Source organism: Gopherus flavomarginatus, chromosome 6 (assembly GCF_025201925.1).
Source record: "Gopherus flavomarginatus isolate rGopFla2 chromosome 6, rGopFla2.mat.asm, whole genome shotgun sequence".
NCBI classification, from domain to species: domain Eukaryota; kingdom Metazoa; phylum Chordata; order Testudines; family Testudinidae; genus Gopherus; species Gopherus flavomarginatus.
The window spans coordinates 64051013-64076811 of NC_066622.1; the positions used below are offsets into that span (position 1 = coordinate 64051013).

General features: G+C 45.2%; 2 protein-coding genes across 9 annotated transcripts in view; both read right to left on the reverse strand.

The window, feature by feature from the left end:
- The window catches only part of LOC127054199 (zinc finger protein 660-like), a 65982-nt gene extending 48974 nt beyond the window's left edge, over window positions 1-17008 (reverse strand). Inside the window, exons 1-2 of the mRNA XM_050960213.1 lie at window positions 16960-17008; window positions 16173-16299 (exon numbers count right to left, since the gene is read on the reverse strand). Coding sequence (XP_050816170.1) covers window positions 16173-16299; window positions 16960-17001 — 169 coding nt within the window. The 5' untranslated portion in view covers window positions 17002-17008. The remainder of the gene's footprint in view (window positions 1-16172; window positions 16300-16959) is intronic.
- A 3780-nt stretch (window positions 17009-20788) lies between these two features.
- Window positions 20789-24998, reverse strand: LOC127054226 (sentrin-specific protease 1-like). 8 transcript variants are annotated; one of them, XM_050960256.1, is made up of 10 exons: window positions 24637-24998; window positions 24359-24474; window positions 24218-24265; window positions 23692-23760; window positions 23403-23468; window positions 22929-23017; window positions 22348-22456; window positions 21710-21818; window positions 21232-21302; window positions 20808-21021 (listed from the first exon to the last, which is right to left on the reverse strand). In XM_050960256.1, exons 1-10 carry the CDS (start codon window positions 24944-24946, stop codon window positions 20908-20910), a joined length of 1101 nt encoding a protein of 366 aa, XP_050816213.1. In that variant the 5' UTR covers window positions 24947-24998; the 3' UTR covers window positions 20808-20907. The 8 variants fall into 8 exon arrangements, 7 of the variants coding, with proteins under 7 accessions (XP_050816219.1, XP_050816213.1, XP_050816214.1 ...); XM_050960262.1 differs by lacking the exon at window positions 21710-21818 and having other exon boundaries at window positions 20803-21021; XM_050960257.1 differs by lacking the exon at window positions 24218-24265.
- Between the last annotated feature and the right edge of the window lie 801 nt (window positions 24999-25799).

A 25799-nucleotide genomic window follows, 5' to 3' on the forward strand; every position in this document is an offset into this window, starting at 1 on the left:
AAAGCTGGTTGGTAAAAACAGGGGAGAGAGGAAGGATCCTGGGAACAGTTCGGTAGGTCATCCTCGGGTGTACCCTCAAAACGAGCGCTTGCCCGCCTGCTTATTGCAGGTACAGCTCGACTGAGAAGCCTGTGAAGGCTGTTGGCTAGGATGCCTCTTGTAGTCTCTGGATTTCTTATGGGGAACCTCCTGGTGAGAGTGGCTCCCCTGGCCCTGAGGCTGCTGTGGCTTGAACCGCTTGTGGGCAGGGCTGGGAACATACAAGCCCAGCATTTTAAGTGTTGTGCAGGAGTCCTTTAGGCCATGGAGCTTATTGTTCATCTGTTCTGCAAACAGGGCTTGCTCGCTGAAGGGAAGGTCTTGCATTGACTGCTGTGTCTACATGGACAAGCCAGACAGGAGCAGCCAGGATGCCTGGAGCATGGTGACAGCCAAGGCCATGGTTCGGGCGGCAGTGTTTGCCATATCCGACGCTGCCTGGAGCGTTGTTCTGGCCGCAATCATGACCTCCTCCATAATTGCTCAGAACTTCTTCCTAGAAGCCTCAGGAAGAGAGCCCTTGAACTTGGCCACGGCCTGCCACGTTAAAGTCATAGCATCCCAAGAGGGCTTGATGGTCATCCAGAAGAACTGGGGAAGGGGGCCTCGTTATAGCCTCATCTGGCGACAACAAAGATGCCGGTACCGAAGGGTCTTCCACAACCATTGGTGGCCCAGCGGCTTGCTCCCGTTCCCTTTTGGGCCTGTGGGGTTCTTGCGCTCGAAGCTTCGTGCACCAGAAGAGGACAAGACAGCTGGTCTCTCCAAGGCTTTGGACACCGAGCGGGTGGCCTCGGAGGGCTGGGTGAACCCCCCACAGGTTCCATGAGTGCCAGGGTGCCAGTTTCAGTGCCAACAATGTAGCCGGTACCGGAGCTCGTCCTACCATCAGGGAAACTCACTCTGAACCAGGGCTGGATCCTGAGCGGTTGCTCCCAGGCGACCAGGACAGAGCGGAATGGCGGCTCTGTCCCAACCAGTGCCAGTCACTCTGCCTGGAGTCCAATCTGGAGTAGGGTCTGTGACGTTGCACTCTATATGATTTTAAGAAAATATGCCAATGAGAGTGAGTAAAATGTAACTGGAATATGCTTCATGCAAAATGTCTCTTGTAAGATATCATTACAAAGCTTATAATCTACTGAGTGTGTTCATCCTATTTGTATGAATGTATCATTCTTGTATCTAAAACTAGAAATATGAAATATAACTCTGAGGGCCTACTGTAATTATACAAAGTGTAGGCCATTAATGGTGGTTTGGAATCTTGATGGCTCCCATCACCCAGGACAACTGACTGTGGATGGCTCTGTGTGCAGGAAGGCAAAACACGCAAGTCTGAGTCTAATACAGTAAGAAAACTGAGTACAGATAAAATCTCACCCTCAGAAATGTTTCAATAAGTTTATTTCACAGACTGGATGCCTTCCTAGTCTGGGCACAGTTTTTTCCCCTGGTACAGCCCTTGTTCCAGCTCAGGTGGTAGCTAAGGGATTTCTCATGATGGCCACCCCTTATTCTATTCCACCCACTTATATATCTTTTACATAAGGAGGGAATCCTTTGTCCCTCTGGGTTCCCATCCCTCCTTCTCAATGGAAAAACACACCAGGTTAAAGATGGATTCTAGTTCAGGTGACATGATCACATGTCACTGTAAAACCCCAAGCCTTCATTCCTCCCAGCCTAACTCACAGGAAGGCCTGCCTGCAAACAGAGCCATCCACAGTCAATTGTGGCGTAGTCAAGCAGGGTCTGTGCACAGCTGATTGCTTTGAGATAGTGGCAGTGATTTTAAGTGAGTTTTAAGAGTGGTGGCTGGAGAACAGACAAAGTGGTTACTGGTTTGTTATTTTCTGTTTGCTTATTTCGGGTAAGGGAAATAGGGACAGAAAGGGAAGCAAAATAAGTAAGAGTGAAGATCACAAGAAGCTAGAATTACATAAGTTGCAAATTGCCCAGAAAGGCTGAACACTGGGCACCAGGAAAGTCTCTTAACTAAGAAGTCCCTGAGCTGAGTGCATCTCAGTTTCAGTGAACTGCAGATGGGTGTGGTCCAACCCGTGTTTGTGTTGAAGCTGACTGGAGTGCCTGACTTAGCAAGACAGGAGTGGAGGGGTGCCTGTTCTGGCAGGAGGGGGTTCTCTGTCGTATCCCAGCTCATTGAGTGACGATCTAAAGGGAAAACAAATGGAAATTTATGTGCAATTCGCCCGGGAAAAGGCTGCTCTGGAAAAAGAAAAGGCTTACCACCAGCAAACCCTGGACTTAAAAGACAAACCATATTGAGACCCAGAAGCACAAACTGGCTGTAATGGAGTGGAAGAGGTGCACAGAAAAATCTATCTTGGAGCTGGAAGCTGGGGTCCTGGTGACTTCTGCAGTGGGAACAGACCTCAAGGACTCTGTAGCTAGAAGCAAGCCCAACCTGAGTGAAGAGGGGAGGGATGGGGCAGGGATTTTGCTTGCAAGTGAAAGGTCTGTCATAGCTGGTAGCTATTAGCCCACAGCTGGATCAGGGTCTCTTTCCCTTTTGGGGGACACAGGAGTGTCTGCCTCAGAGGGGAGCCCAAAGAAAAATTGTAGGTATACTGCCTCCACCATAGTCATTGTCCAAGTCTCCAGCAGGAAGTTCAGGAGGAGGGTGTGACGTTGCACTCTATATGATTTTATGGAAGTATGCTGATGAGTGTGAATATAATGTAACTAAAATGTGCTTCATGCAAAAGGTCTCTTGTAAGGTACCATTACAAAGCTTATAATCTACTGAGAGTGGTCATCCTATTTGTAGAAATGTATCACTCTTGTATCTGAAACTAGAAATATGAAATATAACTGAGGGCCTAGTGTAATTATGCAAAGTGTGAGCCATTAATGGTGGTTTGGAATCGTGATGGCTCCCATTAGCCAGGACAACTGACTATGGATGGCTCTGTTTTACTTGTAAGTCTTCCTGTATACCTGTGTGCTGGCAAGTGGATAATGCAGTCTTATAGTGACATGTGATCATGTCACCTGAACTGGAATCCATCTTTAACCCGGTGCTTTTCCATTGAGAAGGAGGGGGTGGGAACCCAGAGAAGAACAAAGAATTCCCACCTTATGCAAAAGATATATAAGTCAGTGGACCAGAACAAAGGAGGAGCCATCATGAGAAATCCCCTAGCTACCACCTGAGTTGTTTGATACTTACGAATACGAATGGATGCAGTATGTTTCTAGCATAGTAAGGCCAGACCTTTTAATTGGAGGAAATTGTTGTTAAAATCACACACCAACAGGCTCTGGAGGCAAAGATATGGAAAGCTGGCCTACTCCCCATATTGCACATGGGATCCTTCTGGCTACCCCAGACCTCAAGTCAGTGGGCTGGGAAGGGAAGGGAAGCGATTGGGCACCAGAGGTTGTACTGAGTGGACTCCTCAAAAGTGGGTGTGCTTGTCCTTGCCTGTTGCTCCAGGGCACTGTAGTAAAGCCATTGTACTAGGATCCTGTATATGGGATGAATCGTATAATGAGATCAAAGTACTGTATAATGGGCAATGTGTATGTGTTAATTCCTGGGAAGAAGTGTTTTGGGAGGATGGAAGTGTTAGCAACCTGCTAATAAACAAATGTAAATGTAATGTAAGCACTGTGTTTTCCAATAATCAAATTTACTGTTTGCCACAGCCAAAAAGTCTCAGCTTTGCCCAGTGGAGGGAGGAGCTATGTGAAAACCCATGAAGCAACAGAAACAGCTTTAGATAAGAAAAAGGCTAAGCATAAGGGGATCGTCATTAAAGACATCTGGGGATGGCAAACTGGAGACAAGGTAATGTTGCAAAAGTTGGGGAAGGCGGACCACACTCTGGATACCAAGTAGGTGGGTCTGTACTCCATTGTAAATTGCACCTCCCCAGTAGTGTACCAGCTTCAGCTACCAGGCAAATTGAAATGGGCGCATGCCAATTAGCTCAAAACATGTGTCTCTCCCTAGATTTCTGGTCATGGCATCATGGGCCTCAGTTGTGGACCAGCCACCTGCCTGGACCATCCGGATTTCTAGCTATCCATGGGATTCTGAGAAGGGAGAATACCTCCAAAGTTTCTCCCTGGCTCAAGCTGCTGACGGGGCCTGAGTCACAGTGTAGCACAAGGCTGGAGGGGAGGTGCCTTAGAGACAGGGCATAGTCCAGATACACAGTAGGGCCACGGAAAAATACTTGCTGGGTGGCCCCGGACCTCCCCTGGATTCCATTGGGATAAACCCGGTTCCTCCTGTGGGGGCCTGGAGTGGAAGTGGAATGGGAAGCCCTTTTGGCAAGCAATAGCAATTACTGATTTTGGAGTGTAATAGTGTTGTTGTAACCGCCTAAACCAAGCAAACAAGGTCCATGACGAAAGCCAGGAAGGGCTGTAATGGGACAACTAATAATTTAGAGAGTTTTTGTATGTGTCTCAGTTTCCCCAATAGGTGCATTTACATTGTTCTCTTTCTTTTTCTTTGTTAACAGGACAAGGCAGTAATAGCAAGAGCCCAGAGACACCCTGAACAGGAGTGGTGGGACCACTCTTGCTGCTTCGGGCCTGCAGAATTTGTTGGTGTGATACAATGTATGTATGGTGGCACATATCTGTGGGGATCCTTGGGTGTCCAACGCTTTTGTCCTCCTTTGTTAATTTTACCACGGTTCCAAATTGGCCATGGTGGAAGAAAAGGTCAATTATCCACTGGCAGGGGGTGGTGGTGGTGGTTGCAGCGGCACCAATTGTGACTTAGCATCCTGAAAATATGGCATCATGTATTATCTGGGATTAGGAGGTCCATTGTGACATGTAGGAGGTGACTCCCTCCAATGTCATGGTTAAGTGGTATGTGCTGACTACATCTTCTATCAGCACATATGGATTGCAGGGGGCAACACTTGGCAACTGTGGCCTATAGAGCCCCCTCAAATAACGTGTAAAGAAAAGGCAGCGCCAGATCGCTCTTATAAAGTGGATCAACACATCTGTTGGGAAGGGGAAGCAGTGGGATATGCCCCCACTACAGCACGCGTGTTTACCAATACCTCTGCGGGTGTTTGGAGAACCACCAACCCTGAGTGCCTTTCAATTTGCTGTTAAGATCACAAATACAGAATTTTTCAGTACATTTGCCCGTTGTTATGCAATAGACTGTTAGAAATATTAACTACGTTGTGTTTAATTTTTCATGGATAACACCCAATGTGTTTCTGCTGTTGGCGCACATCCAAGAGCAGCTTTCAGTATTCCAGACAGATGCCTCCCCCTTCACGGTGTTACAACACGTTTAACCAGGAGAAAGCTGCATTTACCACTGCCATCCAAGTGGGGCATCTATGCCAACAAGGATGTGCTATGCTATGTTACTAATGAAACCAAAAGTCATTATTGGCTGGTGTACGCAATTGTTGCTATCCTAACAATTTGGTACATGCTATGTTGCTGTTTAGGTAGAAGACCAACAGTAACCCTTGCCACCATAGCAGGGGGAAGGGTGGAAACCTAAGTGGTGACCCCTCCAACAAAATGTTGATTTGGGGTCGGGGGGGGGGGAATATCATGGCCCCCTCCTTCAGGGATTCCTTGGGGAAGGCAGATCAGCATTGTATGGGGCTAACGCTGTTGCAAACAGGGCTTTGGAGCTGTGCGCCGGCTCCACTCCAGCTCCAGACAAAAACCTGCAGCTCCACTGTTCTGGAGCTGCTCTGTGCACCAGCTCCGAGTTCCACTCCAAAGCCCTGATCGCAAGCATCGAAAAGCATTTTGAGAAGGGTCAAAGCTGTGTGAGTGGGGAATGGAAGATTCCTTTACAGGAATACGAGAGGCCAAGGGGGCAGGTGGGAGAGAGAAAGAAGAAGAGCAGAGAACAGGTTAACTCCACTCTCCTGCTACGCTTGAAGATAAAACACTCAAGGCCACAGCATGCATCTGACTCTCAGCTGCCAGCCAAGAATGAGGGAGGCCCAGAATGGAACAGACACAGACCTGCAGAGCCAGCCCATAACAAACGAGGGAAGCGAAGGCCAGCACAGAGGAAAACAGAGTCTAGCCAGTGTGTTTTGGGGAAAGTCAAGAAGACCACAGAAAGCCGGTTTGAACTGGCCCAAAAAGCACCAGGAACAGAGGTTGTGGAAAGGAACACCGCCAAAGGAGCCCAGGACTTAAAGCCCTCCTGAGAGCTGGAGCAATTCAGAGAGCACAGCATATTCTCGGATGCCCTGGGCCCAGCACAGCTCCCGTCCATCCTCTCCGCCCCCCCCCCCCCCGCCCCAAGCCAGCTTTGGGGTAGTGAATCTGTAAATATGAAAGTGGGTTAGGGCTTGGGGCTCTAATGCGAGAGATAGATGTCCACATTCTCCACCAAAATTGTGACAGATTTTCATTACCAATCTGCCTGGAGCATCAGGATCGTTTGGGGAGGAGATGACGAAATGCATCGAGTGTCTAAATTTTAAAGCTTTATTGATAACATAATAAAATCAGCACAGTAGAATGTGCTGGGAATGCTCCACATCACTCAGGGGAAGAAAGAAGGCATTAGAGCCCCAAGCCCTAATCCACTTTCATGCTTACACACTACCCCAAAGCTGGCCAGGCTTCAGTGTAACGTAAGAAGAGTTGGGGGGGAAGGGGAAAAGGATGGATGGGAGTGCTGTCCTGGGCCCAGAGCGTCAGAGAATTGGCTGTGCTCTCCGAATTGCTCCAGTTCTCAGGAGGGTTTTAAGTCCTGGGCTCCTTTGGGGAATCTTCCATTCCCCACCTCACACACCTCTGACCGTTCCCAAAATGCTTTGCGATGCTTGCAACAGCTTTAGCCACATACAGTGCTGATCTGCTTTCCCCAGTGACTCCTTGAGAGAGGGGGCCATCGGGGTGTGACACCACTTCCACCTTGATTGAACTGGCCACGTTAGCACTGATCTCCTACTTGGTAAGGCAACTCCCATCTTTTCAAGTGCTGTAATATTTATACCTGGCTACTTTATTTTTCACTCCATACATCTGATGAAATAGGTTTTAGCCCACAAAAGCTTATGCCCAAATAAATCTGTTAGTCTCTAAGGTGCCACAAGGACTCCTTGTTGTTTTTGTTGATACAGACTAACACTGCTATCCTTCCGAAACTCATCTACAGGCAGACAGCAGAGGAGATGTTCAGGACTCGGGGTGGTGGGGGTGGTGTTGGGGTCACGCTGCAAAGAGTAACCCAGACTGGTGGAAGCCAGAGTGAGGCTGTTGCACTGTAAACATGTTGTTTGTACCAGGGCTCTGAGCCAAAGCAGCACAGTAGACACCCAGGATTACAGGGCAGGCAGTGACACAACCCTCCCTGATGTGGGTGGAACTCCAAAGCATCACAGTAGCTCACTGGAGACTGCACCAAAAGCAATCGCCGTGGACTGCCCCAAATCTTTCCACGAAACCTTCCCGTCATCCCTCTCCCACCAGACCTTCCTCGCTCACTAGAACAACCATTCCCCAACCACTTCCTGTTCCAACTACCCCAGAGTTCCCCCAGCCCCCTATAACCTGGACTGCCTATCCAGTCCTGCCCCACCAACAGCACCACAGCTTCATCTCCTTTTCCTAATTCCAAGTTTCCCATTTCCTCAGCACACCCACGACCACTTCCCAGGAGGTCCAGTTCCAGTCTCCCCTTTTCTTCACCCAACTCTCCCCGATTCTCTCTAATCCTCCCCCAAACCCCTCACTTCCTCCCACTACTCTCACCTTCCCTGCACCAATTCCCTATCATCTCCCCTTCCACTGCTCTCTGCCTTATCACTTCCCAAGGACTCCTAAACAGGAACTTCGCATTGTCTCTTTCAACAGATGAGCCCATCTGACTGTCAGAAGCTCAACACACTTGGGAAGTTATTATAGTAACGCGCCAGCTCTGCTATAGTTAAGGTTCAACATTTTTTTCTGTTTAGAGATCTACTATTCGAATTGCTCTCAACTCCACACGCCTACTCAGATTGTCTAGAATTATGTTGTTTATCATGAGAGAAAAGGGAAGAGTTAGTTATGCTCTTGCAAGGCAAGGCCTACCTCAATTATAAACAGTGAACCAAAGGCTGGGAACCAGAGCAGGCCTGGCCTTGGCAAAATAACACACTAGGTATTGGCTGACCAAGTAAGCATATTCCTGACAAGAGAGGATGGTAGAACACCACCCAGAGTTCCCAAGTAACCGCATAAACACATTCTTGAGAGATGGTGCAAGGACACACAAACCCCCTTGTAAGATAAGGATGGGATGACAGGATAGGATAATAATGGATGAGGATGTCTGGTTCCAACTAGCAAGTATCAGGTGTAGGGCTGGTAACGAACCACATCAGGAGTGTTATGCATTGATAGAAACAGTTACGTATCAAAAGGAGACATTCACAGGAGGGGCACCTTTGGCCAGCCTAGGGGGCAGTGTCCTGGTGCACTGACTGAGTTAGTACCATTCTCACAGGCATACATAGGTTAGTGCTCCTGTAGTTCCTTCACCACTGAACCGAATGAATGAAAATGCTGCACTGTCTGCTACTGCAGCTAACATTGGAGCTCCAAGAACAGTACTTGCGCTCCAGCAGCAACCACACTCAAATATGGGGTTATTTGATCAGGAGGTTCCTGAGATACACCCAAACCCCAAAGCAGCTTTTTACCAACTCACATGTTCTTATGACATTTCCTTGGGACTCAAACTTCCTTGGGTTCTCATTGTCCCCCCAACTGATCTCAGGCACTTGGTCTCTCTCAGCTAGCACTGCCTTCTTGGGGAAGCACTACTGAAAAAGTTTAATAACTAGGAGTTTGGAATTTCAGATCAGCACGAGCCAAACTGTACAGTCAAAGAGACTAAAATGCACATGGACACCAAGACTAAGGCTCTGTTAAGAGCCAGAGTGTTTCCAACAATCAGCTGGCACAGTAATTGTTTGGCTAGAGGGGGCATGCTGTGGCCACTGAAAATAAGCTACACCCATTCATTTGAGTACGAGCCCTACCAGGGACATTTTGAAGATGTGAATTGCACATTTTTCTTGGGTTCTGCCCTGATACCAACATTTCTGGGTTAAGAATAATATTTCAAAGAGCGCTAAAATCCACATGCCAAAATTGGCCTGGTCTGCATGTAAAAGATTTGCCAGCATGGTTCCGTTGGTTATGGGATAGAAAAATATCATCCCCAGCCAACATAGCTATGGCAACAAAAGCTCTGTGTAGACACAGTTATAGTGGCAAAAAAGTTCATTAAAATAAATCAAGGAAATTAAAAGCCCATAAACTACATGAATGCAAAGTTAAGGTTGTCCAGTGCTGTCTCATGCCCTCCCAGAATGTGGATGGTGGCTAAACTTAAACCTCTGAAAACCAGGTCACCCCTGTAATGCAACTTCAGCTCTGCCCCCACCCCTAAGTTAAATTTCAGTAAAATGATTGGTTAAGGAATAGCTAAGCAAAACTCAGGTTTTGCTATATAATCTGAAGTCAATCAGGAAGTGGAGGGGGGGGGGGGAATGGGAACAGGGACTGGGGATGGGGGAATTGGGATCATGTTTTGCGAAAGGTGGAAATGGGAACAGGAACAGGGACACAGGCAGGGCTCTGTGGTGTCAGAGCTGGGAAGGGGGACACTAAGGAAGGAAACTGGAATTGTGCTTGCTGGAAGTTCACCCCAATAAACATCAAATTGTTTGTGCCTTTGGGTATTGTTGCTCTCTGTTCATGCGAAAAGGACCAGGGAAGAAAGAGGGTGAAGGAATAAGCCCTCTTAACATCTTGGTGCCGTGACGTGGATGCATCGCATTGGACAGGTGAGTGGCAGCCTGTAAGTCCCCCTCCCTAACAGTCCGCGCAGCTGCTTGGAGGGGGTATAGTGAACTCTCGTGATGGTAGTTGTGGGTTCTGGCAAGCCAGGGTAAAGGATTTTTTGGATAAGGAAGAACCAGGGCCCATACCAGGTGCAGGGGTCAGCCTGGGATGAGATTAAAAAGGAAATGGAGGAAGTGTTAGGGGACTCAGAGGAATGCAGGGTGGCTGAGGATCTCACCCTCCTTTGGTATATGGGTGGTGGAAGAAGGTCCCTGCCCATGGGGACTGGATACTTTCCAGAGAAAGGAGGCAGTTCAGTCCACTTGTGAGAGGTTTGAAGTAAGGGCAGCAGTATGGGAAGCTGCCAGTAATCTTTCAAGTTTGGTGCTGTTTCAGCAAGGGCTGCTGAAGTGTTGTAAATTAGTTAGGGTGGTTAAAGATGATTTGGCACAACAGAGTTTAGAGTCAGAAGCACAGTTAACAGACCAGCTTTAGAGACAGGAGCTGGGACATGGTCATGGGGGAGTGGGGGAAAGGTTTCAAAGTAAAAAATGGTAGGGTTTGCAAAAGCAGGTAACAACTCCAACTCTTCTCCCAGAGCCAGAATAAGAACCTAGGGGTAAGGGTTCCCAGCTGTTTCAAGCTAGGGAGCCTACTCTTGGTTCAAAGCTAACTATATCCTTTTCTTCCTTTCCTCCGTTTACTTAATTTGCTGCTGGTAGCCTGTACTTTAAAACTGACCTAACAGTCTTAATTGGTTTCTTTCCACCTCTTCCCCCTTCTCTCCCCCTGCCTTTCACACTTCTGTTTTTCTGAAGTTTTAATGGGAGGTACTTTGAATACTTATCTGAAATGTTTTTGGGTTTTGTTTGTTTTTTGTTTTGTTTGGGACAAAGGATGATGAAGGTCTGCTGTATTCCACTGGAATTTTTGAAGTAAAAGATCCATGGGCAACCATGGAGACAAATGTTTTATTGCCTTTTTAAACAGTCTCAGGGTAAAGACAGCACAGGTTAAGGCAGCTGTGCGGCAATAATTTTACTTGGTGGCTAAGTTGTCAGAAACAAAGTGCACTAACTTAAAGAACTAAATGTAGGAGCAAGTAATTTAAAGTACTAAGTTAAAAGTTACAAATACCTTTTGCAAAAATTAATAATACAGGGTTTGGAGGAAAGTAAATATTTGGGAGTTGTGAAAATGGTACAGGTAACAGTTGTAAATATGTTAAAGGTAACAGTTGTGGTGTTACCAAAAAAAAGTTTTTGGTTTCATAATAAAACCCAGTTATATAAATGTAACTGTATGGGCAACTCTGTGCAGTTACATTGCATGGAAGCTTGGTAATTAAATTATACCAGGGGTCAGGTAGAGTGGCTACTACCACTATGCTTCTGTCCCCAGAAGCCTTTACAGCTATTTTGAGGGGAAATGGGCCCTTTTCCCCCAGAAATGGTCTATAGGGGACTGCTGCAGGCAGCAGGTGGAGGATTAATCTGACCAAAATTATTTCACTATTGGGTAATGTAATCAAAATCACTAAAGGAGTTGTCAGAAACAGATAGTTAAGGGTTAATAGAACAGGAGAACTTCATGCCTCTTTTGACTGTAAAGGGTTAACAAGTTCAGTGAGCCTGGCTGTCACCTGACCAGAGGACCAATCAGGGGACAGGATACTTTCCAATCTTGAGGGAGGGAAGTCTTTGTGTGTGTGCTGTTAGTTTTTGGTTGTTGTTCTCTCTGGGTTCTGAGAGTGACCAGACGTGCAACCAGGTTTCTCTCCAATCTCTCTGACACAGTCTCTTATATGTCCAGAATAGTAAGTACTAGGTAGATAACGCGAGTTAGGCTTATGTTTGATTTCTTTATTTGCAAATGTGTATTTGGTTGGAAAGAATTCAAATTTGTATTTTGCTGAAAGGATATTAATTTGTACTTGTATACTTAGGCTGGGAAGGTATTCCCAGTGTCTATAGCTGAAAGACCCTGTAACATATTCCATCTTAAATTTACAAAGATAATTTTTACTGTTTTTCTTTCTTTAATTAAAAGCTTTTCTTGTTTAAGAACCTGATTGTTTCTTTTATTCTGGTGTCAGATCCCAGGGGACGGGGTTTGGATCCACCAGGGAATTGGTGAGGAAAAAGGAGGGAAGGAGGAGAGAAAGGTTAATGTTCTCTCTGTGTTAGGATTACTGTCTCTCTCAGGGAGAGTCTGGAAGGGGGAGAGAGAAGGAGGGGGGAAGGTGAATTTTCCTCTCTGTGTTAAGATTCAAGGAGTTTGAATCACAGTGATCTTCCAGGGCAACCCAGGGAGGGGAAGCCTGGGAGAGGCAACGGTGAGGGAAAGTGTTAACTTTCCTTGTGTTAAGATCCAGAGGGACTGGGTCTTGGGGGTCCCCAGGCAAGCTTTTGTGGGGACCAGAGTGTACCAGGCACTGGAATTCCTGATTGGTGGCAGCGCTACAAGTCCTAAGCTGGTAATTGAGCTTAGAGGAATTCATGCTGGTACCCCATCTTTTGGACGCTAAGGTTCCGAGTGGGGAATTATACCATGACAGGAATGTCAGGGGTTTCTATTGGAACTTAACTTGACTGCCCCTGGTTGTACAAGATGAGAGTGTAATCGGGATACAGTTGTGTAAAAAGAGTATTCACAGTGCAAGGGATGTTAGACAAAATAGAATTTTGTGTGCACGCACAGGAAAAGGGGAGCAATGATGGGAACACGGAGCCTTGGAGTGGCTCTGGAGAATCAGACTGTCACTTTGGGGGTGCATGAAAACTCTGGGCATGAGGGAGGCAGTCCCACTTTGTGTAAAATTAATATGGCTAATATGATTAAGTCTTGCATGGTGTCATGCAAGACACCACGAAAGCTCATGCTCCAAAACATCCGTTAGTCTATAAGGTGCCACAGGATTCTTTGCTGCTAATATGATGAAGGTTAAACTATTTCCTAGAACATGTGCAGCGTATATTGGACAAGGGGTAAAAGAAATGCAAACAAAACATAGTACTTAATTAAAATCCTGTTAGGGCTCCAAAAGGAGCTACAATAGATTGTGCTTTCTTTTTCAGATCTGTGTGTTTTGAAGCAGGAGATGAAAGCGAAAAGTAATCAGAACTCTGGTGGAAGTGGAATATGTCCCTTTTAAAACAGTCTCTAAGCTGCTAATAGCTTTGAATCCAGAGGCAAGCCAAGAAAGCCTGGTGTGGATGCAAATTACCTAGCTGATGGGGGAAGGAGGAAACTGCCCTTTGCACACAAAGAACCTGAGAACAATGAATACATCTGGTCAGCAAACAAGCTACTAGAAGACTCAAATTATGGCCCTCCAGAAAAGGGAGGTGGGGAAAAAAAAAAAAAAAAAGTCAAGCCTGAAAATAAGGGGAACAGGTTAACCCTAAGGGGTGTAGGGCTGTGGGTGTGTGTACACAGAGCAGAAATCTAAAGCTGTCTCTCAGCTATTACCTGAGAATAAATGTAAAGCTTGGTACAGCAAAGAAACTATTGCAAACCTGGTCTGTTGTATAAGAGGGGAAGCTGAGGCACACCACCTCATAAATAAATGACCAGTGAGTGGGGTAATTCACTAGCCTGACTATAGAATAAAATAAGGACAGCCTGGAGGTAATTCTTCTGTTTTTCCTGCCATTAGCAAGGAAATTTGTAAAATAAATTTGGATTATTATTATTATTAAGCAATAATCTGTCCCCACCAGGGAAGTGTAAATTGTTTCTTTTGTTTTTCAGACACTCTACAAGCAAGCTGGTGCCAGCGGAATAACCGAGAATACCATGAATCTATGTTTTGTGTTGTTTGTCTGTAGTGTTTGTCTTGTTGCTAGCATGACGTGGGTGGGGAATGGCTTCAAAAGGCTGACCTAGGGGGAAAGGACGATGTGTATGGGAATGCAAAAAGCTCAGCTAGGAGGCCAGCACCTGAGTAATGGCTACTGTGGTGCCTGGAAATAGAGCAGCAACTAAGGTGGGCCTTACAAGCCATATGAAAATAATGAGAAGGGGGGAAGTTCACTGAAAATCAATGAAGGGGTGTAAAAAATGGATGTAAATCAAATAAAATGTTTGGCTGTACCCCTCTCCTATGACTATGGAATAGCAGGATCAATGGCCTACAGCAAGGGGTGGACAATTGGGTGTACTGCGTATGAGGTGTTTTGCTAAAAATGTACATATTACTGGGGGCACAATTACACCAGCCCCCAAACAAATTACACACATCTATATGCTGCTAACTGGACTTTGGTGCACAAATGGATCTGTAAGTCTCATTGCTGTGATTAATCAAACCAGGGAATACTGCCTGATTCCATACCAAGTGGTTAAGTTGGTTTGGACAATAACCCATTTCTCTGTGGACATTCAATGGACTTATGATGTGGACAAAAGCACGTAAAACCTGCAGGGGCAGCTTGCTGCAATTGCCAGCAACTGGACATATTAAGATCTTAACGCTGTCAAAGGAGGAGAGGCAGCGTTTTGGTCGTGGCTCGGACGTGGGACCATACTGCAGTGGTCAGGACTTGGTGTTGCTGTGCATTGTATATTGTTAACAGTACTTGTGTTACGCTGCCTATGCAGATAACCTATAAGTAATGTAGTAAGCCCTCCCCACCCCACAGTGTGCAAGACAACTCGGGCCCAATATAATGGGAAGTCTGGGACACTAATTGGACTAGGTGTGGTACGCCCGTACGAGAGAAGGTGCAGGGCACTATACTACACAAGGGGCAGTGGGACAAATGGAATATCGACACCTTCCACCTTGATGCCTGGCCCTATCAGGAAATGTGTCGCCATATGTCCTATGCTTTTCCAGGGATACCTGGGCAGGAGGATCCCAAAAGAAAAAGGGGGGAAAAAAAAGGGGGTGGAGTGTTAGGCTATAGATATTCAGGCCTGTCTGCAAAGGCCTATACTTTAAGAATTTAGGTGTATTCTTATCACTTAGCTAGTTATAAAAGAAAGAATCACAGATCACTGTCTGTGTAATGGTCTTCTCTTACTGTGACACGCTAAGACCTTCAGCTAAGATGTAGTTAGGCAGCCATAAGCTGGGAAGTGTATGGTCACATCCTCACATTCCAAACTAGTCACACTGAAATAAGGTGCTATTGGGCTATTAGGAGTACAATCCTGTCCTGATATTCCTATCACCTCCAGAGGAAGGGAAGAGCCTAGAAGATGTAAAAGGAAACTTAGTTTGATCGCATCCTGTCTGGCAAGAACTCACTTATCAATAGACACAGCTGGAGAACCCTTATGTCTGTATAGATGTAGTTGTGAAATCCTCACTTCTATATTGTTTTGTATGTTTATTTGCATGGTCTCTGTCTGGTTCTGTAATTGTTTATCTACTGTATAATTAATTTTGTTGGGTGTAAACCAATTAAGGTGGTGGGGTATAATTGGTTAAATAACCATGTTACAATATGTTAGGATTGGTTAGTTAAATTTCAGTAAAATGATTTGCTTAGCTATTCCTTAACCAAACTCAGGTTTTGCTATATTATCTGAAGTCAATCAGGAAGTGGAGGGAGGGGGGGAATGGGAACAGGGACTGGGGATGGGGAAATTGGGATCATGTTTTGCGAAAGGGGGAAATGGGAACAGGAACAGGGACACAGGCAAGGCTCTGTGGTGTCAGAGCTGGGAAGGGGGACACTAAGGAAGGAAACTGGAACTGTGCTTGCTGGAAGTTCACCCCAATAAACATCGAATTGTTTGCGCCTTTGGACTTTGGGTATTGTTGCTCTCTGTTCATGCGAGAAGGACCAGGGAAGTGAGAGGGTGAAGGAATAAGCCTTCTAACAAGGTTGTGTCACTCAAGGCACGCAAGCTCTGTTCTTGCCATGGAGATTGTTAGCAGTCTGGTACTATACACGTTAACTGTCACCAGGGCTTAGTGAGGAGTAAGTGAAAGCAATGACTCAGAAGGAATCCTGAGTGCAAGGGCAAAGGGGTGGTAACATGTTGCTAGTCTGAGATGCTTTGTCTGCAGTAGGCTCAGTGTTTAACTGTAGCCCAGGGAAGGTAGCTTCTGTCTGCTACAATGGAAATGAACCCAGGTTTTCCCTTAGCAAAGAGAAGATGTTAGACTTTGTGCTACGCTGTCATGTGCTCTGTTCCCAAAGTGTTCTGTAGTGGGGAGGGCAGAGCGTTAGCATGTATTTCACTGGCATGTTGGGCTGTTGCTGAAACAGGGCAGAGTGGAGGTTGCATTGTGGGAGTGATGTGAACCTTAACTCTTCATTTCCCCTGCTAATAGCTGAGGGGATAGGAATCCTTACCCAGCGAGGTCACATTCTCATAATTCTCCTGCATGACGTCTCTATAGAGGGCTCTCTGAGCAGGGTCCAGCACAGCCCACTCCTCCTTGGTGAAATACACAGCCACCTCCTTGAAGGTCACCAGTCCCTGAAAGAGCAAGAGTCCCCCACTCAGTATCTGCTGCCCCAGAGACAGCTCCCTAGTCATGGGGGGAAAGAGGGAAGCAGGGCCAAGAAAATGGAAGCTCTGAGAGGTACAGTCACCATAGTCCCACCCCATCCCTGCTCAGAGAAGCCAGGAGGCATCAAGGTGAGGAGAGAAAGGGAGAGTCCCTCTCTCCTCCCAGCAGACAGAGGGGCAGGGTCTTCACATTCATCACACACCTACTAGCCAGAGTATACAGTAGATGGATCCTGCTGGGGGCTGTAAGGACAGCCCCATGGTACAAATCCTAACATCCCATCAGCTGGATATGAAGGGATGGGGCATCTCCCCTTAGCCTCACCGGTGGGTGCCGACTTCGTATCTCCTAACAGCCTATGGCTGGTAGGTTCATGCTCCAGCACTGGAAATCTGGTCAGTTTTCCCAGCCCTATCCAGGGGCGTTGTTTCCTGTGCCACAAAAGAGGTAATTTCCACCTCTGGCCCCCATGGGTCTGTTTCTAGAATATAGTCCCAAGGTAAACTAGTCCCAGCAAGATTGTCACACCTTGTTCCCGTTCCTTTCGAGATCAAACCCCCAAGAAGTTCCCACCTCCTAAATATTTACTGTCCCTCTTCCTTCCATAGCTCCCTGAAAATCCCTACCTGGACTGGCTCAACTGCAGCCATTTTTTTTCCGTGTTCCATGGGAGGATGAGACGATCTGGAGGAAAACATGGATGTTATTCTGCCGCCAGGGAGGGAACGAAAGACAACTAGGGAGATTCCAGAACTGGCTTTAGGTAATTTCACATCAAGTTCCCCTCCATCCCTCCAGGCTCTTTCCCTGTAGACAGATGTTCTAGACTCTGCCATGCATGGGCGACTTTTGACAGTCTCACATAACATTCTCTGCAGAAAATCAGGAAAATTTGAAATTACTGTAAGGTAGGTGCATAACTAGTTGAAAGACCATATTCAAGAGTTATGACCTTCTAATTTGGCAACAAACTATTAATAATATCTAGTGGGGTCCCACAGACTTCTGTCCTGTGTGTGGCACTATACAATATTTTCACTAAAGACTTAGAAAAGGGAGTGGCTAGTATGACTACAAAATTTGTGGATGACACCAAACTGGGAGGGGTTGCAAGCAATTCAGAGGATGGGATTAGAATTCAAAATGACCTTTACAAATTAGAGAATTTGTTTGAAATTAACATGAATTTCAGTAAAGACTCATGCAAAGTACTACTTTTAGGAAGGAAAAATTGGGTAATAACTGGCTAGACAGTATTATAGTATATCAGGGTTGGGAAGGACCTCAGGAGGCCATCTAGTCCAACCCCCTGCTCAAAAGCAGGGCCAATCTCCAGACAGATTTTTGCCCCAAATCTCTAAATGGCCCCCTCAAGGACTGAACTCACAACCCTGGGTTTAGCAAGCCAATACTCAAACCACTGAGCTATCCCTCTTCACCAGCTATGCTTGTGGAGAGGTTTTGCAGCCAGCTGCTCCAGCGGCCCCACAAGCAGCCACACCAGCTGCTTGTGGAGTGGCCCTGGGAACGGCCACACTGGCCACTGCTCAGGCCCTAGCCTTGGGGATCACCCGAGCAGCGGACAGCGTGGCTGGCCCCAAAGACTACCTTAGCAGCGGTCCTCGGGAGGCCAGTGCAGCCGCTGCCAGCAGTGACCCCCAGGCAGCTGGAGTAGCCACTTCCCTGGGCAGTCCCCTGGCAGTGGTGCCCAGGTGGCCAGTGCAGTCGCTGCCAACTGCCCCCAGAGGCAGTTCCTGGGTGGCTGGAGTAGCTGCATCCCCAGGTAGCCTCCAGCAGCGGTGTCCAGGGCAGCCGGTGTTATGGCTGGCCCCAACCCCCACCAGCAACAGCCCCCTGGGGCGACCATCCCCCAGCAGCAACCCCAGCACCCCTCCAGACACCCCCAGCAGCAACCCCCTTAAGATTTAGTCACGGGTATTTTTGGTAGAAGTCATGGACAAGTCAAAGGCCTGTGAATTTTTGTGTATTGCACATGACATGTCCATGACTTTTACTACAAATACCTGCGACTAAATCGTAGCCTGATTGATAATTAGTGGAAATGGCTGACTCTGAGATTCGATATCAGTGTTCAGTAATTAAAGAGAAAAGTGTGGAACTTTGAGGAATTTTGGATCAATCTTCATAAGTTAGAGAGGAAAGTAGGAGAATGGGACTATTTATATCAATAGTTTAATAGGTAAAGAGGTAAAATCAGAGTGAATTTTTTATCAATATTTGTTAAATAGAGAGAAAAGGGGAAACAGTTCCAGGGATTTTATATCAGTAAACAAGAATGAAAGGAAAGAGCAAAACCAGATTTGATGTTAACATTTTGTAATCAGAGACGGGATAATCTCAAAGCATAATACATTATCTATTACTAATTAGCGAGAAAATGGGGCAGAGTTTAGGGTACTTTTAGCTCAGTCTTCGAGAATTGGGGAGAAAAAGGGTTAAAAACTAAATATCTGATAATAGGAGAGGAAAGCATAAAGCTCTGGGGGATATTTAATAATTACAGGGAAAGTTTGAGAAGACTGTGTATGGATGTTCAATAACCACAGAAAAAGTAGAGGTTTCTCACCACCATTCACCTGGGCAGCAGGGAGCCCTTTGCAAAGTTGCTTTTGAGATGGGTGTGGAGCAGGCAGGCTCCTTGCTGGTAGGGTCCATACCTGCAAGGCTGCCAAAGGGGGGGCGGGGGCAACAGCAACATTAAAGTGCTGCCGTGGCAAAGTACCTGGCAGCACTTTAACGTCCCTCCCCCTTTTGCCCGCCCCCATGGCCACCGGTGGGCCGCGGGGGAGGAAGAATAGCAGTTTCCCTGGGCTGGTGATTTAAAAGCACCCAGGGCTCTGCAACCACTACCACAGCCCCTTAAATTGCCACTGGAGCCCTGGGTAGCCTAGAAGGGCTAGCTGAGGGATGCTGACCCCGCCTCTTCCGGGGGCCAGAGTCAGCCCCGCTCCTTACCAGTAAGTGTCCTTACCAGTAAGCATCCAGAGTTACTTTCACCCCTGCTAAAGGGTCAGTCGTGCATAGGGTGACCAGATAGCCACTGTGAAAAATCGGGATGGGGGTTGGTGGGGGGGAATAAGCCTATATAAGCCAAAACCCTGAATATCAGGCCTGTCCCTATAAAAATCGGGACATCTGGTCTCCCTAGTCGTCTGAGAGCAGGGGGATCTGCATGGAGGTTACAGCCACACTTGATAAGGGCGCAGGAGAGAATAGAGGAGCCCTTCCCCCATCACCTGTTGTTCTCCCGGGGCACTTCCTGCCTGCAGACAGAGCTCAGTTTCCTCCGATGCGTCCTCTCTCTCCCTTCCCCCCCTCGCTGGCTTATTTTCCTCCCTTCCAACCCCACTGGGGCCCGCTCTCTTTCCCTGCCCCGATCCTCCGGACGGGAGCTGGGTGCAGAGCCAGGGAAGCGGCTTCGCTGAGACTAACCCAGCTCCGACCCTACCCGCAAGGGCACCAACAGTTACCGGGGAGAAGATCCCCGGGGCTGCGAGCTCCGAGGGCCCCAGCGCTAGAGACTCCCCTCCCAGCGCTGTCCCCGAGGCCTCTCTCACCTGGAGTCTCCGGCTCAGGGGCTGGGTCCCGCTGGAGACACTCCCTCCCCCGGCGCAGGCGGTTTAATGCCGGCCTCCCCGGACCCGGAGAAGCAGTGACCGATCCCAGATCACACGGAGGTAGCAGCATCCTCTGCTGAGCCTGGGCAAGGCTGCGCACTGTCGCGATGCCTTTGTCCTCCCCCGTTTCTGCCTCCCTCCTCCCAGTGCCCCGCCCCTGCTCTCAGCTGCTGCCTCTGCTCCCTGTTCCCTCAGCACCAGGCCGCGCTGAGTGGCCAGGGAGCGGCGATCTCGGCTGGAGGGCCGAGCCTAACAAAGGGCACCATTAAGGAGATTATGCACAGGGCCGGTGTAACGTCAGTTTGAGCAACCCTCCCGTTTTGCAACTAGCTTCAGTTTCTGTCACATAAGAAAACCATCTGTGCTCCTGCTCAGGAATTGCTGCCGCCTGGTCCATGGGGTTGCAAATCGGGAGGGATGGAGTTTGTGGTCGAAAACACTCAGTATCTGCTTCCTCCACTGGTCCATGGGGATGCAAATCGGGAGGGATGGAGTTTGTGGTCGAAAACACTCAGGATCTGCTTCCTCCACTGGTCCATGGGGTTGCAAATCGGGAGGGATGGAGTTTGTGGTCGAAAACACTCAGGATCTGCTTCTTCCTGTCTAATGTGCCAAATTGACCTATTGGGTGATCGAGGCACGCTCTTTCGCTTTTCTGTGTCTGAATACGTGTAAAGGGAGGTTAGGTTTCGGGGTATGGAGCACTCCTATGATGACACCACTTTCATTTTTTAAAATTACTTTTAAAATTTTATAGTTTGCATTATATATATGGACAGAAATACAGAGAATAATTTATTTAACATCAAGAACATTTATTATAAACTGATGTATACATAGAAATATATTTCTTTGGGTTGCATTATGTTATGAACAAGAGGCAGTTAAATAATGGGTTTTCTTTATTGCCTTTTTTCTTTTTGTTAATGAAGTGAACTATGCACATGTCTTGCAGTTGTACTCTTTCTTCTCATATGTCAGGTTTTCTTGATTGATTCCTTCTGTAATGCATGGTATGTGTGCCCACCTCTTGCAAGAAACACACTGGACCTTTGATAAGTAAGAATTAAGAAATTAAATCACATAAGTTATGTTATACATACTTTGCATTGACTCATCCTATTCCTTCCACATGTGAACATTACCTAATATATAACTTTCGGCATGAAGAAAATGTGTAATGTTGTGGAATTTTTACAAGGATCATGATCCTTGCGCAGTTTATGGCATATATTTCTCATGTAATTCTATGTTTCTTACCATCGTGCAATCCTCACTTTCTTTTTCACAGTCGATAAGGTTGCAGTATATGCAGTAGTCCTCCACGCTTTCTTAAAAATAAATATAGCATTACGAAATGATGAATACGTTACGACCAACACTGAAAATGCTAATCTTGAAGTATTAATTGTCAATATTGTAATCCAGTCAATGGTTTGAACACACATATCTCTTCCTTTTTTTGGAATATTTTTTTCCAATTTTAACTTTACTGCACCTGTATCTAAAAATTCAAGTTTCATTTAACTGGTCGATCAATAGTAATCATTCACCCCATTCAAATTTTTGTGTACTTAAAGATATTATTGATTCATAGTCACCATTTCAGAACCAAACCTGTGAGATATCCCACTTTAGGGTTATTAAGATAACTGTCTGTTATGTGACAAAATTCCACTCTTCATGTTATCCTCACATGTGCCTAATGAGTCCACAATACATGGTAGAAAGTAATTACCTGACTCCTTCATTAGAAGAATTGCTATATGTCTTCTAAACGCAGTATTAGCCTTCTGTGTTGTTTCCACCATACTGATGTCTTTGTGCTGCAAATATGTTTCTGCAAACTAACAACACTGATATTTAGAATAAACCTCATACTTACCATAGGTGAAAGTGGGCTGGTCCAGTGTACCGGTAAGAATTGGCCACTGGTTCCAGACCATACATGGCTGACGTTACACTTCTGATGTGGCAGTGCTTTATGATTTAACAGCACTGCTCCCTTTATCCCCTCCCCCCCCCCCCCCGCATCTGCGGCCCTGCCATAAGGTCTGGCAATGCTGTTAAATGCTCCTGGCAGGGCTGCCTACTGTGGAGGACCAAAAGGGGCTCTGGGTTACAGTGATTTACAAGGGCCTGGTGCTCCTGGCCACTGCAACAGCAGCTGTCAGGAAGGGCTGGATGGTAGAATCTGATCCCCCAGCACCGCACCTGCCACTGGAGAACCCATCCCTTCTTGTGGCCACAAGCCCACCCCCATACACCTTGGCAAGGACACCAGTGCAGTGCCCACTGGTAATCTCTGGCATTTACTTTTAACATGGATAATTAAACATATATAACCAATAATAATGCCAATTTGGTATTCAATACCTTTAAGATGAGTGGTCCACAGTTGTGGCCATCACTTTGTCTGGGATGCTGCATAATTTTACTGTTCCAATCAGATGAGGATTTACTAGTTAATCGTTTGATGAAGTTTCTGAAATTTTTAGAGAGTACATTAGCAGACTGCATAAATGAGCTTTGCTTTCCGTTTTTTCCCACTCTATTTTCTGGACATAGATAAAAATCCATTCTCTCGCTTTTTACTTAGTCATTGAAATGACTTATTGCTCACATATAGACACACTTGTTTTCATATTATTGTCTCACACTTACACAGTGTGTCACCTGAGTTGCTGTGCCCCATGTTGATAATAACACATTCTCAATCATGCAACATGCTACTGTTTCATGTGTGTCCACATTCTGTGAAGTCGTTCCCCAGAGTCACATCACACAAGTTCACTCAAAGTCCATTATTAAGTACATTCAGTACAAGTATATGCTGTTTCAATGTTTATTTGTAGCTAATAGGAAGACATTATTCTCATTATTGTAACATTCCCTTTAAAAACAATTTCAATGGAACAGTTAGTGTCCACTGTGAAAGTAAGTATCTAATAAATCACCTCCAATTCCTCAGGCATGTTCTTTCATATCTGATCTCATCACACAATGGGTCAATTATTAACAATTCCTTTTTTTTCATCAAGGCTATCTGTAAGTTTAAATATATTCATAAAATGTATTGGTAATGTGATTATCTCAAAAAATTTATATATATTCAAAAAATATATCAACAATCAGTATGCAATTAACATATAATCATTTGTAATGTAACAGAAACACACAACATATAATCATATTGTGAAATCAATCAACTCTTTACAGAATGTATTCTTCCATGTTACATGAACAATGTAAATTGACAGTATCAATGTATTTTTAACAATCACATTCCACTTTCCTTAGCATGCACTGCACTCCCAGAAAACCCGCAGCATGGCAAAGTAGATCACCACTACCATATTTGTGTTACAAATCTCTTATTTATTGCCACATTTATTGCCCATAATCCAGAAGCACAATACAAAACATCTTACCGCAAGAACCCAATGACCTGGTGTGTGGTAAGGAAGCAATAATATATCATTTTGAAGTAATTCACTCTGTATTTATTTAAAAGAAATTAGAAATGTAATTATAGTTTCCAGTGAGGCAAACCATGAAATATACATTATACTGTATTTCCCAGATTCATTACATGTATTACTATTGGACTACTCCCCCACATCAAACATATCATAGTTTTTGCTGTTTCACACTGTGTTTAACTCAGTGACTGAAATTGGTTTTTTTTCATTTTATGTATGAAAGTATGTTAACATTTACCTTCACTTTCACTTGTGTAGCTCTGCCTGAGAGAATGACAGTGGAAACTACTGATGAGATGGCTTGTACCTGTTGACAGTCAACAAAGCTATTAATGCATTAATAATTGTGGCACGTCAAGAACATAATGAATTTAATATAGACAGACATGAAACGGATCCTTAGTGTTACAAATCAGATATGTATATGTAAGAGAGTCCTATAAAAACAAATGATTTGTAATCAATGTGCTCTGAATTACTTCCTTTAAAAAGTGACTAAGCTGTTCACATACTTGTGTTCAATTAATGGACCCACTGAACTGTACAGCAGAACTAATGTGGCCCTCTATTGTATGTCCGATATGCACCTCCAAATACATTTTAGTAAATGTTTCGCAGCAGTATATACACAGAAATGTTGAAATTTCAGGTGTCTGTTGATATTTCAAGGGCATTTGGACTTAAATATGTTGTGCCACATATTCCCGTGATTGTTTACTTAGTGCATCAGTGTATTGTGTCATGTATCACAGTAACTAGCCTACCTTTCCATCTGCTTTCTCAACTACACAGCTCAAAAATGCATCAATAACCTACAACACATGATGGAAGAAAAGCACAATTACAATGGTATTTGAGTAATCAATCACATCAACAAATATATGTTTAGTGGTACTTAAATGTACCTCATCACTTATCCAGCTTCTCGGTTTCAGGCAATGAAATGAAGAGCCATACAATTTTATGTTTCTCACTTTCGCCTCCAGTCTCTCTGTGTGTTTGCTGGTCATTACCAATTTTACTAGGAAAAAAATATTAACACATATTACATGCATGGTAATACAGTTTCCTTTTTCTCTGCTTTAATACTGTCAATGCCGCCACTTTGTACATGAAAACCTTTAATATAGTTCAAGTTATAAAGTATGTTAATCTGTTTAAGAAAAGAGCGGTAACCAATTACCTTTCAGAAGCCATTGCTTGTCTTCCACTTCCTCTGTAAGCATGTCATCAAAACTGTCATCAGCATCACTTGTATCATTGTTTGACACATCTTGCCCTATATATTCCTCTTTTTCTATTGCTGTGACCTCTATGTTTTCCACTTTGCTGTCATGAGATACAGTGCCATCCACTTCTCTAATCTCTTCTGTGGGTGTTTCTGGTTCAGCGTCACCAACTCCAATTTCAGTACCAGTTTTTCCCTCTGATGTGCTTTCAGCAGCTAATGTTGTTGGCTCTTTTACTGGTTTTAAGTGTGCAATACTGTACATGGTTCCTAACTGTTTCCCTGAGATGGTTTGTAATTTCACTCTCTTATCTTCAACACTCGTAATTTTGTATGGTCCATGATATTTAGATTCCAATACTCCTTCTTTTCTTGTTCTCTGTCTAGTATTCAGTAATAGTACAGAGTCCCCAACTTCAAATGTTATTTCCCCATATTTAGAAGTCTTTTTAGCATAATGTCTTTGTTGTTTTTCTTGTGCTTTAGCAATGTTACTTAGTGGCAGCGCAATGTCAGCGTCATGTCTCGATTTCATATTCATGCTGTTCTCTTTGAAGAAATCTTCCACTAACATATTCAGATCTGGGATCTTTGTAAACAAATGGAGAAGTGGTTGTATTTGTAAAATGAAGGCACACAGAATGCCATGTGTACATGAAAGGTGCTGGGAATAACATACACTTACCGTGTAATTCTCTAAGACATCTTCTGGAAACACTACATCATCACCAAACATTAGTCGGAAAGGTGAAATTTTTGTTGTTGCATGTATTTTAGTTCGCAAATAAAACAAAATGGGTTCAAGTAATTTATCCCAATTACTCCCATTGTCATCAACCATCTTCCGCAGTGCTCTGTAACAAAGGCACATTTATTTGATTGTTTAAGAAAAGAAAGTCACATGTACGGTCTTGTTTGAAACAGATCATACACAATCAAAAAGGTGTAATACGTAATGAAAAAGATTTCCATGTAACACATTGCTTTTGAAGATTTTTTTGTGAGTTGCATCTTCTAATATAGCACATTCTACTTGCCATTAATACTGTACGATACCCACCCATTCACTTACCTTTTTATGGATTTATTAGCGTTTTCAGCCAAGCCATTGGTTTGTG

Bases quoted from the DNA above. Each gene is read 5' to 3' on its own strand.
- LOC127054226 (XM_050960256.1), bottom strand. From the start codon at position 24,946: ATGTACAGTATTGCACACTTAAAACCAGTAAAAGAGCCAACAACATTA. The intron at 23,018-23,402 runs GTAAGATGTTTT...TTAAACTTACAG, and splicing joins CAGGTCATTGGGTTCTTGCG to ATAGCCTTGATGAAAAAAAA. The intron at 21,303-21,709 runs GTAATTACTTTC...TTTATTTTTAAG, and splicing joins TCTTCTAATGAAGGAGTCAG to AAAGCGTGGAGGACTACTGC.